The 15,928-nt window shown below is 40.4% G+C and overlaps 1 protein-coding gene across 2 annotated transcripts in view; it reads left to right on the forward strand.

The window, feature by feature from the left end:
• PCCA (propionyl-CoA carboxylase subunit alpha) overlaps window positions 1-15,928 on the forward strand; it is a 233,285-nt gene that overhangs the window by 65,135 nt on the left and 152,222 nt on the right. For both annotated transcript variants that reach the window (XM_035114548.2, XM_035114547.2), the window contains exons 9-11: window positions 2,895-2,973; window positions 9,351-9,453; window positions 11,777-11,871. In XM_035114548.2, the coding sequence (XP_034970439.2) occupies window positions 2,895-2,973; window positions 9,351-9,453; window positions 11,777-11,871 (277 nt within the window). The remainder of the gene's footprint in view (window positions 1-2,894; window positions 2,974-9,350; window positions 9,454-11,776; window positions 11,872-15,928) is intronic.

The raw sequence follows: 15,928 nt of genomic DNA on the forward strand, positions 1-15,928 counted from the left end.
CTATGCCATTGCACCCCGACCCCTTTGTCTGCTACTATAAGACCCAATATAATGGCCTGAAATTGCTCCAGCCCTTATATGGTTGCATTTCATATAGCCAACCATGTAAGAGGTACAAATTAAGCTAGTGCTTTTTGGAGAAGGAAATAATGTGAGAGTGAATTGAATATAGTGGACTGCTTCCCTTTTTCATATGCAGCAAGTTGTACCTTTCTCCCTTTTGTGTCTAGAAAAAGCCATTTCCAAGGGTTGCATTCTGATAAAGGGCAAGAGCTTGAAAGTCACATAAGTTACCTTTTGTTAAGTTTATTTATATGCCACTTTTCCTGAAGCAGCTCACAATCAACTTTAGCATCATTTTGATGCTAAATACATAAGTTTTTAAAAATGTTAAAAATTATATCAATAAAGGCAAATAAGAGAAAACCAACAATTCAGTTAACATAGGATAAATTCAACATGACAGTTTAATAATCTAGACTTAGGGTTGTATCAAAACTTAGACATATTCAGAGTAAGCCCGTTGAAATTAATAGACAGGGCCAGCTTAGGTCCTTTAATTTTGATGAGTCTAAGTTAAACTTAGCTGGAAGCAACCCTTAAAAACAGAAATTTGATTTACCTCTGTACTTTATAACAGGCAAAACAATAATACCACCACAGGTATTAGTCTTGCTGCACTCCAAGAAGCCACAGCTTAAAAGCAGTTAAGAGATGCAAGGTATTCTCAGCAGGCTAGGTTCAAAGATGGCTCCCCCATTTCTCCTTCGGAGGAGACTTAAAGCAGCAGAAAGGAAATCATAAGTCTTCTTTCCTCCATCCTACAAGGTGTGTTTCTTCATAGAACAGGCACCCCCAAACTGTGGCCCTCCAGATGTTTTGGACTACAATTCCCATCTTCCCCGACCACTGGTCCTGTTAGCTAGGGATCATGGGAGATGTAGGCCAAAACATCTGGAGGGCCACAGTTTGGGGATGCCTGTCATAGAATCATAGTTACAAGGGACCCCAAGAGTCCTTTGTTCCAACCCCCAGCTATGCAGGAATCATCACAGCTTAAGAATACTTGACAGATGGCTATCTTACCTCTGTTTAGAAACTTTCAAAGAAGGAGAGAGAGACATACCATATATTTAATTGCCATACAACATGGGGAAAATGACAATTGATAATAGGTATATGAGGTTGTAATTGTAACCAACTGACATGGGAGCATGGGCCTAGCCAGGATTTATGTTGTGAGGGGCAGAATTGAGCTATCTGTGATGCAGTTGGTCAGTTAAGCATTTTTATGTATTTACTTGGGGGGGTAGCTGCCCCCCCGCTACATCCATGCATGGGACTAAGCACCATTGGATTTAAGTAGGACTTACTTATGAGTAGTTACAGGTAAGTAGCCATGTTGTCTGACTTAGTCAAAACAAAATTAAAAAAATTCCTTCCAGCAGCACCTTAGAGACCAACTAAGTTTGTCATTGGTACGATACCTGAAGAAAGTGTGCATGCACACGAAAGCTCATACCAATGACAAACTTAGTTGGTCTCTAAGGTGCTGCTGGAAGGAATTTTTTATTTTACTTATGAGTAGATATGGTTAGGGTTGTGCTGTAAGACATTACCTCTAGAGCAGGCATCCCCAGACTTCGGCCCTCCAGATGTTTTGGACTACAATTCCCATCATCTCTGACCACTGGTCCTGTTAGCTAGGGATCATGGGAGTTGTAGGCCAAAACATCTGGAGGGCCGCAGTTTGGGGATGCCTGCTCTGTCTAGAGTCTTATCTCAGGGGTGGGAAGAAGGTAGATGAGTCTCTGGGTGGTTGTGGTAGATCACAAGGGTTTATGACTCCCTGTTGTATGAAAAATGGCAGTAACCAAATGGCTGCCCCCCACTCATGCACACAAGTTAAGATGCTGAAAATTAAGAAAGCTGGGGAGAGGGTAGCCAAGAGTTCATTTCGTGTGTGGAAGAACTAGTTCAGGTACCTACCTACTTAAGACAAATTCCTATGCAAATAGCACTTTAAGTGTATATCTTTTGTACCTGGTTCTGGTTGCTGGATCTTGAGAGTCTAATAAAAAATAAAATGGATCCTTCAAGCCTGAAGTCTTCCTCCCTCTTCCGTTGAATTCCAGTTCATTTTGGGGCTCCAGTTCAAAGTTCTGGACTCAGTCTCTAAGGCCCTAAAATATTACTATAACCACAGTATTTTTAAAGCCTCCTTTACAGTACGAAGCTTCCTCCTCCGCCTCTTACTCATTTTTAAAAACAAGAATCCTAATTAATTATTTGTAGTATTGTTATGCTGTCTTCCTACCACCATTTTAGGATTACAAAGCATTCCAAGGTGGTTTACAAGTAAAAAAGGAAAATAATAATAATGAAACCACAGTAAAACATTATCAAAACCTAAGCCTACAAGATCCTTCCCACACTGCTGCTGCTAAGTTTTTGGATTTTCAAAGGTGTGGCTTTTGGCTGTTTCAAGTTAGTTGAAACAGTGCTACTGATTCTTTTCTTGGCTAGTTGCCCCATCATGTTCAGATGTTGATTATTATTTTATTTTTTTGAGATTGTGAAAAAAAAATCCCCCAAAGTACAGCTTTCTTTAGGACTTTTTAACTGGTAGGCGACATATCCATACTTTAAAGAATGTGCAGTATTACCATTGTAGCTTTGATTTGCTGTTTATATCCACTTTTATATAATTTGATATACTGAAATTCAGAAGCTAGTTACCGTTAATGATAGTGTACTGGCAATTCCCTTCCCAACGAAGCTTTTTAATAAACCTATTGTTTTCTTCCCTGTTATTGGGCATGTGGTCAGTTTTCATGTCTGTATGACTTACTGATCAAAGTCTGAACTCCTTTCTAATTGTTCCCTGCTGCTAGGCTACCCCGTCATGATCAAGGCTTCAGCAGGCGGTGGTGGGAAAGGCATGAGAATTGCGTGGGATGATGAAGAGACCAGGTGAGATGCTGTCCAAAATCTAGTTTTGATGAATACTGCTGTTTCCAAAACCCCATTAAACCACTGTGAGCTGACAGTCAAACAGATATCAAACAGCAGATTGAAATGGAACAGTTTCTGCTCTTGTCCCCTGCCATGTCTTAGCAGTTTTTTTAAACATTGGGGTTATACACATATTCATTTTGACTGTAAGTTGAATTAAAATAATGTCTTATAAGGAAAAAAAAGAGCCCAGTGATTTGTCTATGATTTCTAATTGCTAATATTTGAAGCATGTTCTCTCCTCTCTCTCCCACTGTCCCATTCATACCCTTAAAATCTGCTACAGAGGCTTGGGGACCCCTCTGTAGCAGATTTTGGGGAGAGTATGTGAGGAAAGGAAGGGGAAGTTTGGTTGCTGGAGCGGGATGCTTCTTGTTCAGTGTTGGATATAGCCTTTAGCAGCTTCAATGTATTTAATTTTTTTTTTAAGAGAGGCGTATAAATAGTGACAATCACATCTTGTGGTTGTGAATGCTGTAAATCAGTTATTCATACCGGTAGGTATGGTGTGATTCAGATGCTCAGTGGTGCTTCTGAGCCCAAAGCTGCATGACCCCCAAAACAAGATTAGTCTGCAAAGTTTCTTATACAGCACACCAGGGTAAACAATACTTACAAAAGTTCCGTGCACAACCCATGCTTGTGGTTGGAGTTGCTGTCTGGCTTGCAGTTACGGCTTTAATATTCATGGGGTAAAAAACTCTTTCAAGTCAGGGGGGCAATATTTAAATACTTTAGTTATCCAATGTTGATCATGATCCTCAAGAACTTCAAAAGGCTAGTCCTTCATCCTTATGGCCTTGTTTGCATGCCACAGTAAACCTTAAGCCATGTTTTATTGTGAATTTACCTCAAATTTGCTGTGGCTTCTTCCCCTGTGCAATGTCAATGCTGCTGAAACAAGCCATAGTGTAGCTTGTTGTGTTGTCCAAACCTGAACTGTGGTTTGTTTGTTTCCCCAACCCAGGAGTGGTAAGACTGAGATTAACCACTTTACCACATTGACACTTCGTTCTTGGTTTAAGTGCTGGAGTACGAGTGGGAGACGAGAGATCAAATTCCCAGTAGCCATGAAGCTCACTAGGTGTTGATATGAATGTAACATAATACTTTTACATGACCAAAGTTATTAAGTGGCTTTAAAATGCTGGGGGAAGGGGACAGTGGATCGGGAATTCTCCAAATAAAGACTACTGTAAACCAGGGTCAACAAATTTTAATTACCGATGCTAATTTTCATTGACTGAAAGGCTCAGGCATGTCCCAAGATCAACAGCTAGTGATGTTTGCCTTGTTTGTAGAAAGCCCCAGGGTTCCTATTCATTGTTTATCTCTGTTTTGTGCCAGATGTTCATCTCACTGGTGTTTTAGTGGCTTTGCATTTGCACCATTTCCTCACTCGGACCACACAGCACAGGAGGACAGAGCAGTTTGGCATCCCAAGAAGGAAAAAGGGAGCCACTTCTAAATTGGTTCCTAAATAATTTAGTGGGAATCTCCTCATTTTACATATTCACAGGTTTTGGTTTTTTTGGACAAAGTAATAATAAAAAAATAAATAAGAATAAAAATGTGCACCCCACCATCAAGACCATTCCATTGTAAGTATCCAACCTCCTAAATTTCAACACCTCTTGCGATGGTTTGACCCCTTTCCATTTTAACAGTACAAATTCTACAAACAACCTCCAAATCTTCTCAAAATCATTTTTCCTGCCTATTCCCTATCTTACCTTAATGGGACATGTTAATTTATCATTACTAGCCATATCTCACACCTCTTTATACCACTCTTCAATTTTATATTCTGCTTGCCCCTTCCACTTCCTAGCTTCTAATAATCCGTGCAGCTGTCAATAAATTTGTGAGCAAGTCCTTCATAGCCTGTGAACCTTCCACCCCAATGCTACCTCTGCACTACATATTCATAGTTTTGATGGTGTACAGAAGTTTAAGTGTGTGTGTGTGTTGTGCTTTATCTACTTGGCTTGTTATCTTTTTAATTATGTTATAAGCCATGTTGGACTTCAAAAAAGATGAAGTAAAAATATTTTCAATAAAGGTGTGGGATTTGTGATGGCGAGCTGTGTTCTGACGGAGACCCCGGCTATGCCCAAGTGAGTGGAAAAATTTATCACTGGCAGTAGCAAGTAGCATAAGGTTACCAGATTTTTTTCAAAGAATTCGGGGACACCTTTCCCCCCTTTTTTTGAAAAGAGAAAAAACTTATTACTTATTTAAAAAAATAACTTTTCTTTTTAATATCTTCTCTTTTGTGGTCTCCTCCATTGCGCGGTCTTCCTCTGGGTCCCGGCCTGCTCTCTTGGAGCGCTAGCTGCCAGGGAGTTGGGCCTGGGCTCATACACATGTTCTTGCCCTCCTGGTGCTACCTCTCCTCCTCAGTGTGGTGGTGGCGGCAGCGGCGCGGCAAGGTTGGAGCTCCTCTTTTTTGTCCTTCCTCTTTCTCTCTCTTCCTTCTCCTCCTCTCCTCCTCCTCCCTGTGTCGGCTCCGGGGTTTTCCTGGCTCTGGAGTGCCGCTGGGCAGTCAGCCGGGTGTCTGGGTGCTCTCACTTCCGGCTCAATTTGGGGGTGGGTGGGTCAGCGGTTCCCCCAGTTGACGCGCTAGGCACCCCTAGTTCCCCCTCAGCAGTGGCGGCGGCAGCGGCAGTCTCAGCAGCCTGGAGCCAGCCTGATAGCGCAGTTGGCTCTGGCTGGCTCCAGGAGCTGCTTGCGGCCGTGGCGCCCGCCATTTTGCCTCGCCAGAAGTCCCCATATGGTGTGTCTTGTGCCGTTGAACCAATCACACAACATTCATTCCCTACTAATAAATCTACAACACTTAACATATAAATCCGGGGACATTAAATGAAATCCATGGACATTCGGGGGACAGATTTGTAAATCCAGGGACTGTCCCCAGAAAATGGGGATGTCTGGTAATCATAAAGTAGCAGAAAGCCCCCAAACAGGGATTTTGGGGTGGGGCTAAACTTAAACTTCTATGGATTGACATTGCCCCTTAACACAGTTTATGCTTGAAGAGAGCTACAGCTGCCACATTGGGTGGTTTATGCAGAGGGGCACATACGCACTCCCTGCCCCCAATGTCTCCATGCCTGTGTGTTGCTCTCAGATATTGGTGCTGGGGTTCTTAAGAAAAAGGTGTTTCTTCATCCTGTTTTTTTAAATTACCATTTTTATTTTTGCCTGGCTTTAGATAAGATGCCTATCTGTTTTCTCTCAAGATCACTGTGATTCATAAATTTATTTACTCGTTAGCCACATGGATCTAACATAAATCAGTTTCCATCATTATACAAATGTGGCACTGTAACGTAGGCAAGAACACGAGCATTTAGTTGCACGTATTTATATTTTTCAGATGGTTAATCACATTCATTTAAACCTTTTGAGGAAAACTGTGCTGTAAGGTGTCAGAGTAGGCATAAGGCAAGCTACTTTCTCAGTGCTACCATTCTTCTTATAATGCTGTGCCAAAGTAGAAAATAATATTTGTATTATCAGCCATCCATTCTTTTTTGCTTCCCAAGGGCATGGTGCAGTTGTCTCTTAACCTTTTCAAATCTCTGTCTAACTTTAGCACTGACAGGCAACAATAAGACCCACTTATTATTTTTTCTTAACACACATGCACATCTCTGTCTCTCTTCCTCTCTGCTCCCCCCCCCCAAGCTTTTTGGCTTCTGTTCTCTCGTGTTTTCATCTTCTCTTAAAATGTAAACATGAAGAAGGTGGTGATGCAGCTGTTGCAACCCCAATAATAGGACAAGACATGACCCCGATTTGGGTCATGCCACACTACTTGTAGACCAGTGCCTTAATTGAAATGTTAAACATCTTGATCCCATTGAGCAGCCATAACTGCCCCTGCCTTAGCTTACAGAAGCATCCTGTGCTCAGCAAGGCAGATGGAGTCATCTGGTTATTCTGTTTGTGCTTGGACTCCTCCCCCCTACCCCAAAAGCAGAGTTGGGACATAAGGACAGAGCTGGGCCAGTTTAAGACTTTCTGAGGACATAGAATGATGGAAAAATCACTGTGGGGCTGTTGCAAGCTCTATTCCCTCCTTTCCCTTGACAAATGCAGGCCAAGTTTAAAGAGGCAAATGGAGACAAAACAGAACTGAAAATAAGTATTAAGACTTAGTTTTGGTTAAGTGCATACATCTAGGCTTCAAAGATTTATGGATTATATAATTAAGCATATTGATTTTAACAAAACAACAAACAAAGCACTGTAATCAATAGTTTTAATTAACTCATGCGTCAATTAACTAAAGTCACTTATACATGTTATCAAACAAAATGCTTATATAGAAGAAAGCCAAAGAATTAAACCGCTTGCATTCTCACAGTTTAAGTAGCACTGGATCTAATGATGCCAAATGTTTGTAAATAGGTATGATAAAGAGTTTTAACAATTAACTCAAGTAACAGATAATTGGGTGATTGCCTCAGATGTTCTTAAATTGAAAATAAACTAAAATACAAGAATTGCCTCTAACATGCTGATAGATTTTAAAATAAAAAAGTCGTCTGAAATGTTGCTTTTGTTACATATTTTCTTTTTTAAAAAAACCCTTGTTATAGATAGATTGGTAGATTTCCAAAAAAAAACCCTTTTGTCACAGGATGTTGCCTGCAACACTAAACCGTGAGTTACTGCTATGTACATGAACTAGAATGAGCCCAAATGATGCTTTGGGCTTGTACCGCACTCCCCTTTTCCTACACAGCTGGGAAAATGACTTTAGCAAAGAGTTTAGTTTCACTCTCCTCTAATGCTGAATTGTCTTTACATACAAACCAGAGATCATGAGTTAAAATGATCATGGTTTCTTGTTGTCAAATGAGCCTCCAGAACTCTGGGAACGACCAATGACAATCAAACTGAGACATAATGGTTCAGGTGATCTCTGAGGTACCTGGAGTGGTAGTATAAGGTTAGCATAAACATGTTGGAGCAAAATCAGATCATATCACTACTCCAGCAAATTCAGAGATTTGGGGATTGTGGACAAGCTATGCAACACGAACTTGGTGCGATGGCAGTGAAGAAGGCCAATTCTGTGCTAGGGTTGATTTGAAAACGGATTGAAAAGACAATGGGCTTAGGCAAATTTATGTTATGGGCACATTTGGAAAACAGTTATAGTTTCCCAACCTCAAAAGAAGAAGAAGGGGGGGAGGAGGCGCAGAGCTGAAAAAGGTGCAAAAGAGAGTCATCAATATGATCAAGGGGTTTGGTGTGCCTTCCCTCTGAGGAAAGGTTACGAAATTGGTCAGGTTTTGGAAGAAAATGGATGTGCAGAAGATTCAGAATGGACAAGGTACATCTTCACACAATGCAATTAATTTCATGGAATTGATTGTCACAGGATGTGGTGATAGCCACTAGTTTAAATTACTTCAAAAGTGAATTATGTAAAGAATAGTGAACAATGGCTATTGGGCATGATAGCTAAATGGGCTCTCCATAGATACTTCTGAATACCACCTTCAAAGGCAGAGGGAAAGATACCCTATACCCTTCCTTTTTGCTTCAGGGAAGCATGTGACTGCATGTGCCTAGAACAGGACTCTGGAGTAGATGGACCTTTGGTCTTATCTAATAGAACACCAGGTATGCCTTGAACTTCTAAGACCTCCAGATAGCCACATATAGGTACAAAATTTGAATAAGATGGTGCAATCATAATACCAAATTGTACTGTTAGTCATTATGTGGGATATTGATCATGACATGTCATTTTACAAGCATTTAATTGAATGTGTGTACATTCCAACACTATACTCAAATTATGTCTGTCTGGAGTTCTTACAGGTTGGGTAAGCATGGCTGAATGAAAGAACGAAAGCGATTTAGATATTATTTTAGAGAGTATCTCCAACTGTATGCCTTCTCAGAGTTATATGTTTGTCAGAGGCTGGACTAACACAAGGAGCACAGCCTTCTCTGTAGTGGCACCTCCACTGTGGTACTTACTATTGGTTTTATTTTAAGTAGCAATTTTAAAAACACACTTCTTTTAATTGCTCTTTGAGGGAAGGTCAGGACATGTTGATTTTGTGAGCTGGCATAGGTTCCTTTCCCCATCCTCCAGTCTGCTGTTTTTAAATTGGTATTTAAATTGATATTTATTACAGGTACATTATGTTGTTAGTTGCCATGTATGCTCAGTGACAATACAGAAGGGTACCTTTGAAAACCTGCTGGACATGCAGTGCTCCTCATGCAGACTACACATTTGACTAAAAATAAAATGAATAAATTTGTTCTTCTATTTATAAGTGTTCCATTTGTTTGCCTTAAAGGGAAGGTTTTAGATTTTCATCCCAAGAAGCTGCTTCAAGTTTTGGTGATGATCGATTGTTAATAGAAAAGTTTATTGATAATCCACGTCACATAGAAATTCAGGTTTGTACCTCCTTTGTATTAAGGTGATTTCAAAGGGTGATTTGAAATTTGTGTTTCCTCTTGTATTTTTCTCTCTTACTAATTCAGTTCACATGATTTTGTATGATAAGAGACAAAGATATAGCTGAAGAGCCATCATTTGGTTTTGTCTCTACAAGCCTCCGGTGAAACTTAATCTGTGGACAGTAATGAATTAATCTTCTCTGACGAGAAATCTATAATGTGTGCCAATCTCCTAAAAGTTCTGTTTTTTTCAGTCTAAAATACAGAGTCTGTACAATTTCTGTCATATGAATTTTGTTTTGATGCTTGGAATATAATTTGACAGCAGTTCAATAACTTCAAATAACAAAAAAACCACCCTGCAGTATGTTTTGGCAGCTTAAAATAGATTAGAAAAAAATAGGTGAACCCACTCAGTGCTGACAAATACTACCATCATAACCCAAACGTTCTTAGAATTGGGATATTACCGTGTTCTGCTGCAATGCCCAGAATCGAAGTGGGCAACACACAGCTAGTGGCTCTTTCCTTCAGTAGCAGGTGTCCATGGAACAATTTGTCCAGTTATAAAGCAATGTGCTATAAAATATGAGAAAAAGCTGAATACATTTGTTGGAATGGGAAAAATAGAAGTTTCATTTTGCTGACCATTTTCTGAACTAAAATTGTTTTCATTGATTGGTTAGTTTTATTTGGAGGGGTTACGGATGTGTGTTTTAGCAGCCCCTCTCCCCTGATAACATGACTATATGGGGTTGAAGTACCTGTGTCTTTATGTCTGTGAAAAAGAATAAATAGGTGACTTCTTCTTTCCTCACAAGTGGAAGTGTAATCTGCTTGTGCAGTGGGATATTTTGATCAAAGCCCTTCTTAATTGCAGCTATTAAACCCAAGCACCATTTTAAAGTCATCTCTGTAGAAAGGAAAGTGGGTTGCTTGGCTAATTTTGACTTTTTAAATACATATGTTCAATAACCTTTTTGGGGTGAAAATGCTGGATGTAGCTATAATTTTAGTAGAGATGTGAATCTTGCATAACTTTTTCTTGTTAGTAGTCATAGGATGTCCCAAGTGGAACAAGGTTGTAATGTTAGCACACCTTCTTTTAAATATGTTGATTTGTTCAGAGTTGTTCAGAGTTGCTCAAAAGTAAATGCGCATTAGATCAGGATTAAAAAACAACACACCAGGATTTATATGGTATTTATTACTTTTTTGTACTTTACCTTCAATGTGGATTTTAAAATATTTCCAAACCAGATTCAACCCACCCCCCAAAAAAAATCCTTAGAGAGAAACTCCTAATATTTTCTTTTTGTTTTGTTTAGTGTTCTGAGTGCTGTGAACCTGATCCAGCAACAATAGGGCGACTTTTCAGTTTTTATATTTGGGGAAATAACTCTTAAATCCAGTATGAGCCCTAGAATGTTGTTTTCATCCTCTCCAATTTTCCTCCTCATTTAGCGAAAATGAGTGAACTGGGCCATGCCACATTTCCTTTGACTACCTGGTTGAAATCTCTAGTCTAGTGTTTCTCAAACTTGGGTCTCCAGTCAATATTGAACCACAACTCCCCTCATCCCTTACCACTGGCCCTGCTAGCTAGGGATGCTAGGGATGATGGGAGTTGTAGTCCAAAAAGATCTGGGGGCCCAAGTTTGAGAAACATTGCCTAGTCTTTCAGTAGACAGATCAAGGATGAGCAACGCAATGACAGCATTTTCATATAATGCTAAATAATAGTTCAGTGCAATGTGCATGAGCAGAAAGGAGCCTGTACAAAGCACAGCGCCTTGCATGTCCCCTTGCCCCACCCCTGTCTTTTCCTGTGTTGCTGGGAGGAAGAATAAAGCAGGATTCAGTATGGCTTTTAGTCTATTTTTGGCTTGTACAACCAGTAATTGTGGTATAACATATAAACTCTAGTCAGTTGTATCTGCTAAAGTGAAATTGAATTCTGACTTATTCCTTTTCCTGGTCTGACACTATACTCTGGCTCACAGAAGCTTGTGCGCATAACCTCACTGTATAGCATTATGTGCAAACACATTCAGTGTGTTCTGACAAATGCAGTGTGCCCCGATTAATTTGCTATGTGGTTTCTGAGGAGCCCAAGGCTTGTACAGATTTCTTCCTGGAACGCAACAATGGAACAGAGTGTGAGAAGCTCTGAATAATGTGTGTTTATTACTGATCTTTTGTTTAAAACATCTTTTCTATAATTTTACGAATGCAATGGATTATTTCCATTGATGTTGGTGGCATTGGGATGGAGAGAGAAAAGCAATGCATTTATTTATTAACAGTGACCTTCTACTAGGTATTGGCTGATAAACATGGCAACGCATTGTGGCTGAATGAAAGGGAGTGCTCTATTCAGAGGAGAAACCAGAAAGTTATTGAAGAAGCACCAAGGTAAGTGTGCACGCTCCTTAGGAGCATCAATTATTTTATTTAATTCACAGAAGTATTTATACACCACCCTGTAGCAAAACATCAGGGTGGTATACAACAACAACAACAACAACAACAACAACAACAACAACAACAACAACAAATTTACAGGAGTACAAAGCAATCATTAAAATGACTAGCTACTTAGATAACTGTATAAAATGTCAGCATAAAAAAGTCTTCAAGAGATGCTTGGATGTAAAAAGTGAGAATGCCTGTGAATCTCTGCTGGAAGAGTGTTGCACAACATGGACTAGTGACACCAAATGCCTGACCTCTTGTGTAGGCCAATCAGTCCTCTGTAAGATGCAAGACAACTAGCAATGCTCCTTCAGGTGATCTTGGTGATTGGGCTGTGATAAAAGGACAGTTTAAGGTATATTGGACCTACTGTAAGTTGTCCAGGCTTTGTATACTGACACAAAAACTTGGATATGGGCAGCCAGTGCAAATGTTTCAACAGAGGTGTCACATGTTGTTGGCTTTCTGCCCAATTCAGCAGTCTAGCAGCAACATTCTGCATCAGCTGGAGCTTCCATACCAGCCCAAAGGGCCATCTCACATAGTGTGTGGCAGTAATCCAGTCTTGAAGTTGCCAGTGCATGGACTACAGTGGCAAAGTATTTCCATGCCTGGCATACCAATCAAAGCTGATCAAAGGCTGTCTTCTAATTACAAAGATGTGTCTAGGAGTAGCCTCAAGCCACATACCTGCTCCTTTAGAGGGAGTGTAGCCCCATCCAGAACAGGCAACATGTCTATCTTCTGGTCTAGACACAGGAGCCACCTGCCTACAGAGCCTTTGTCTTTCCAAGATTCAAACTCACTATATTGGCTCTCATCCAGTCCACCACTGCATTTAGACCAGGCATCCCCAAACTTCGTCCCTCCAGATGTTTTGGACTACAATTCCCATCTTCCCCAACCACTGGTCCTGTTAGCTAGGGATCATGAGAGTTGTAGGCCAAAACATCTGGAGGGCCGCAGTTTGGGGATGCCTGATTTAGACACTGGTTGAGAGCTTGCACAATCTCTCCTGGCTCAGATGAAGTAGAGCTGTGTGTCATCAGTCTACTGATGGCACTGTGCTCTAAAACACAGTGGCCACACATAGTGGCTTCATATAGATGTTAAAAAGCGTTGGAGACAAAATAGTGTCCTGTGGAACCCTATAGCTCAGTTGCCAGAGATTTGAAGGGGACTCCTCCCAAAGCTTCTCTGTGAACTTGACTACTGTATTGGAGACTATTGGGAGTCTCCAGTACACATCCCACACAGGCAATCAAAGAGGATACAATGGTCAGTGGCATCAAAAGTCACCGTGAGATTGAGTAATACTAGCAGGGTTGCACTCACCTCTTCCTTCCGATATGGGTCATCCATCAGGGCAACCAAGACCAATTCAGCTGCAAAACCGGACCTCGACCTAGATTGAAATGGAGCGAGATAATCAGTGTTGTCCAAGAACACTTGCACTTGCTCTGCCAACTTTATGCACCATTAGTTTCAAATTGTTTAAAATACTGCTTACTGCAAAAGTAGAAGGGAAAAGAATATCAGTGTATTAACTACTAGTGTGGGATTCTTTCCTATTTCTCACCACAGAGACTATTAAACAGTAATTTCTAATTTTTTGCAATATTATTTTGGAATGATTCTTTGTTCCATGCAAAGTTCTTTGCTGTGAGGGTCATGGATTTCTGAAATCTGTTTCATTTAGATTAAAAGGATTATGGTGTGGCATATCAAATTTTGAAATGCTGGACCGCCTTCAGAAAATTAGAAGGAAGTTAATAGTATGTACAGAATGACTCCAAGCAGATAACAGTACATAATATAGGTGCCATAGCTTTACGCACATGCTGTATTTTGTAAAATAGAATAAAATTGCCGGTTCAGATTTGATAATTCCCTAGAAATATATGATAATTCAGATTTCAAGCAGACAGTGAACGGACATTCAAGGAGATTCTTCCCCCCTTCTTTAGTGAGCACTGTGTGTCCTAGTTCAAGCATAATTTTGTACTGCTTGGATCCAGAGAAGCAAAAAGTTTATTCCGCTCAGCCCTAAACTTTACTTTCCAGCAACCTCAAACATCAGGGGTCCTGTGAGATACAAGGAGGAGCTGATGGATGGCAAAATTGGCTGACTCTTATTGCATGTGCCTCTGTGTAGTGATAGGGAAAAGGAGGTTTGTGGATTTGAGACCCATTCCATATGTCTCCACAAGCCACAGTCATGAGAGCCTAACAAGTTTACTATTAAAGTTTTTTGTTTTTGATTAGCAAGGGCTTCAGTGGGACAAAGGTATTGTGAAAAACTGCAGATCCTCTTAAAATGTGTTCCGCTTCCTTATCCCACTGCCGTCCTCCTCCACTCATTCTCCCTCCACCTTCCCTAGTGTGTCTTATTTTCTTAGATGGTGAACTGGCACGCTGGTTTTATTTATCATTATTTCTGTACAGCACCCAGCTCCTTGTAGGAGCTTAATAATCACATATTTTCATTACATTTTAAGCACAGGAAATGCCTTCTGTTGCACAGCTCTCTTCTTATTCTCTGGCTCCCTTGCCATTGAGATTATTACATTTCTTTGATTTACCACTCTAATATAAGAAGTATAATGTGGTGTTTCCTTCAGAGTGGACTGGATGAGAATAGATGAAGGGGGGAAAGTGAGAGATGTTGGCTTGATAGGAAAACCTTCATTTTGTGCCCCAAAAATGACATCAACATAAATACACTGGGCAATTAATTTTTTTTAGAAGCATTCTTAATATTTGATAAAATACTTGTTTTTCAGTACTATGTTGAGGCTTCTTTTCCTTCTTCTTGGAGATGAGAATGGAGACAGCTTTCAGTTTTTCAAATTACAATTTTCACCACATTTGCAGTTTTTCAAATAACAAATTTTGCCACATTTTCAAAATTCTGAATGATCTTGTATGCTTGGATTACTTCACAGAGTGAAGGTGGGAGCAACCTGTGCCATGCTTTGATAGGTAAAAGTAGTAAATGGTAATACAAACTTTTACAGTTGAAATACCAAAACAGCATGAAGAAGCATTGCTAGAATATGTATATTTTTCTGAATTGGCAAGCATCTGGAAGATGATATATTTAGTATCCTGTAGTGAGGAAACTTGCTGGTTGGGGGAACAGTCTTAAGAGGGAATCCCAAGAGGGTTCGACAACTGCACTCGAGGGCAGAAGAAACAGCTGTGTCCACGAAAGGGAGGGAAGAGAGCCATGCTGTGTGGAACAGATGAATCAATGTAAGAAAAACAGAAAATTAAAACTTTCAGCTTTAGGGTAAAGTTGAGAGAATAATTTAAGATGCAAGCTGTTACTGTCATTGTATGTCATATTCAGAGTAACAGGTTAAAGTTGAAACGTTAACACAGTTCAGTTTGGAACGGCAAGGTTCTCATTTCAAGATTTTCAGTCACCCATCCATCCAGCCCTCTGTCTATTGCCTCAATTCTCTGAGAAAACACGCATGTTGTGAACAAATAGATAAAACCACTGCAATTTGGAGATGGTGTAGAATTGCATTAAAAAGTTGAATTCTTGTAATGGTAATGCTTCTCCACACACAAAAAGAACTTGAGGACCCTAGCAACTATCCTTGCCGGCAAATCAAGGACTGGAGCTCTTTGTCTGAAATAGAACCGGAAGCAAGCCACGCTTCTATCCAAAAAGTTGGCTTTTAGAGTGTGAAAGAATAATTGCTGCCTGACCTCAGGGGAATGCTCTGCGCGTAGCTCCTCTGAGCACCTGAAATTCTCAGCAGTTCAAATCACACCAAATGCAGAGAAATAGCATAATTAACTGTCCCCAGTGGACATTGACAGGAAGGAGTCAAGGCCAGAGCAGTGAATTGTAGAGATGCAGCGGACAGCCCCCCTCTGGGCAGCATGTGGAATGTGGAAATGGCAATCTGAGAGAGGGCTTTCTCTGTGGCAGCCCCTAAATGGTGGAATTCCCCTGTAGACGTGATAACACCACCATTGTATA

Source organism: Zootoca vivipara, chromosome 4 (genome assembly GCF_963506605.1).
Source record: "Zootoca vivipara chromosome 4, rZooViv1.1, whole genome shotgun sequence".
NCBI classification, from domain to species: Eukaryota; Metazoa; Chordata; class Lepidosauria; order Squamata; family Lacertidae; genus Zootoca; species Zootoca vivipara.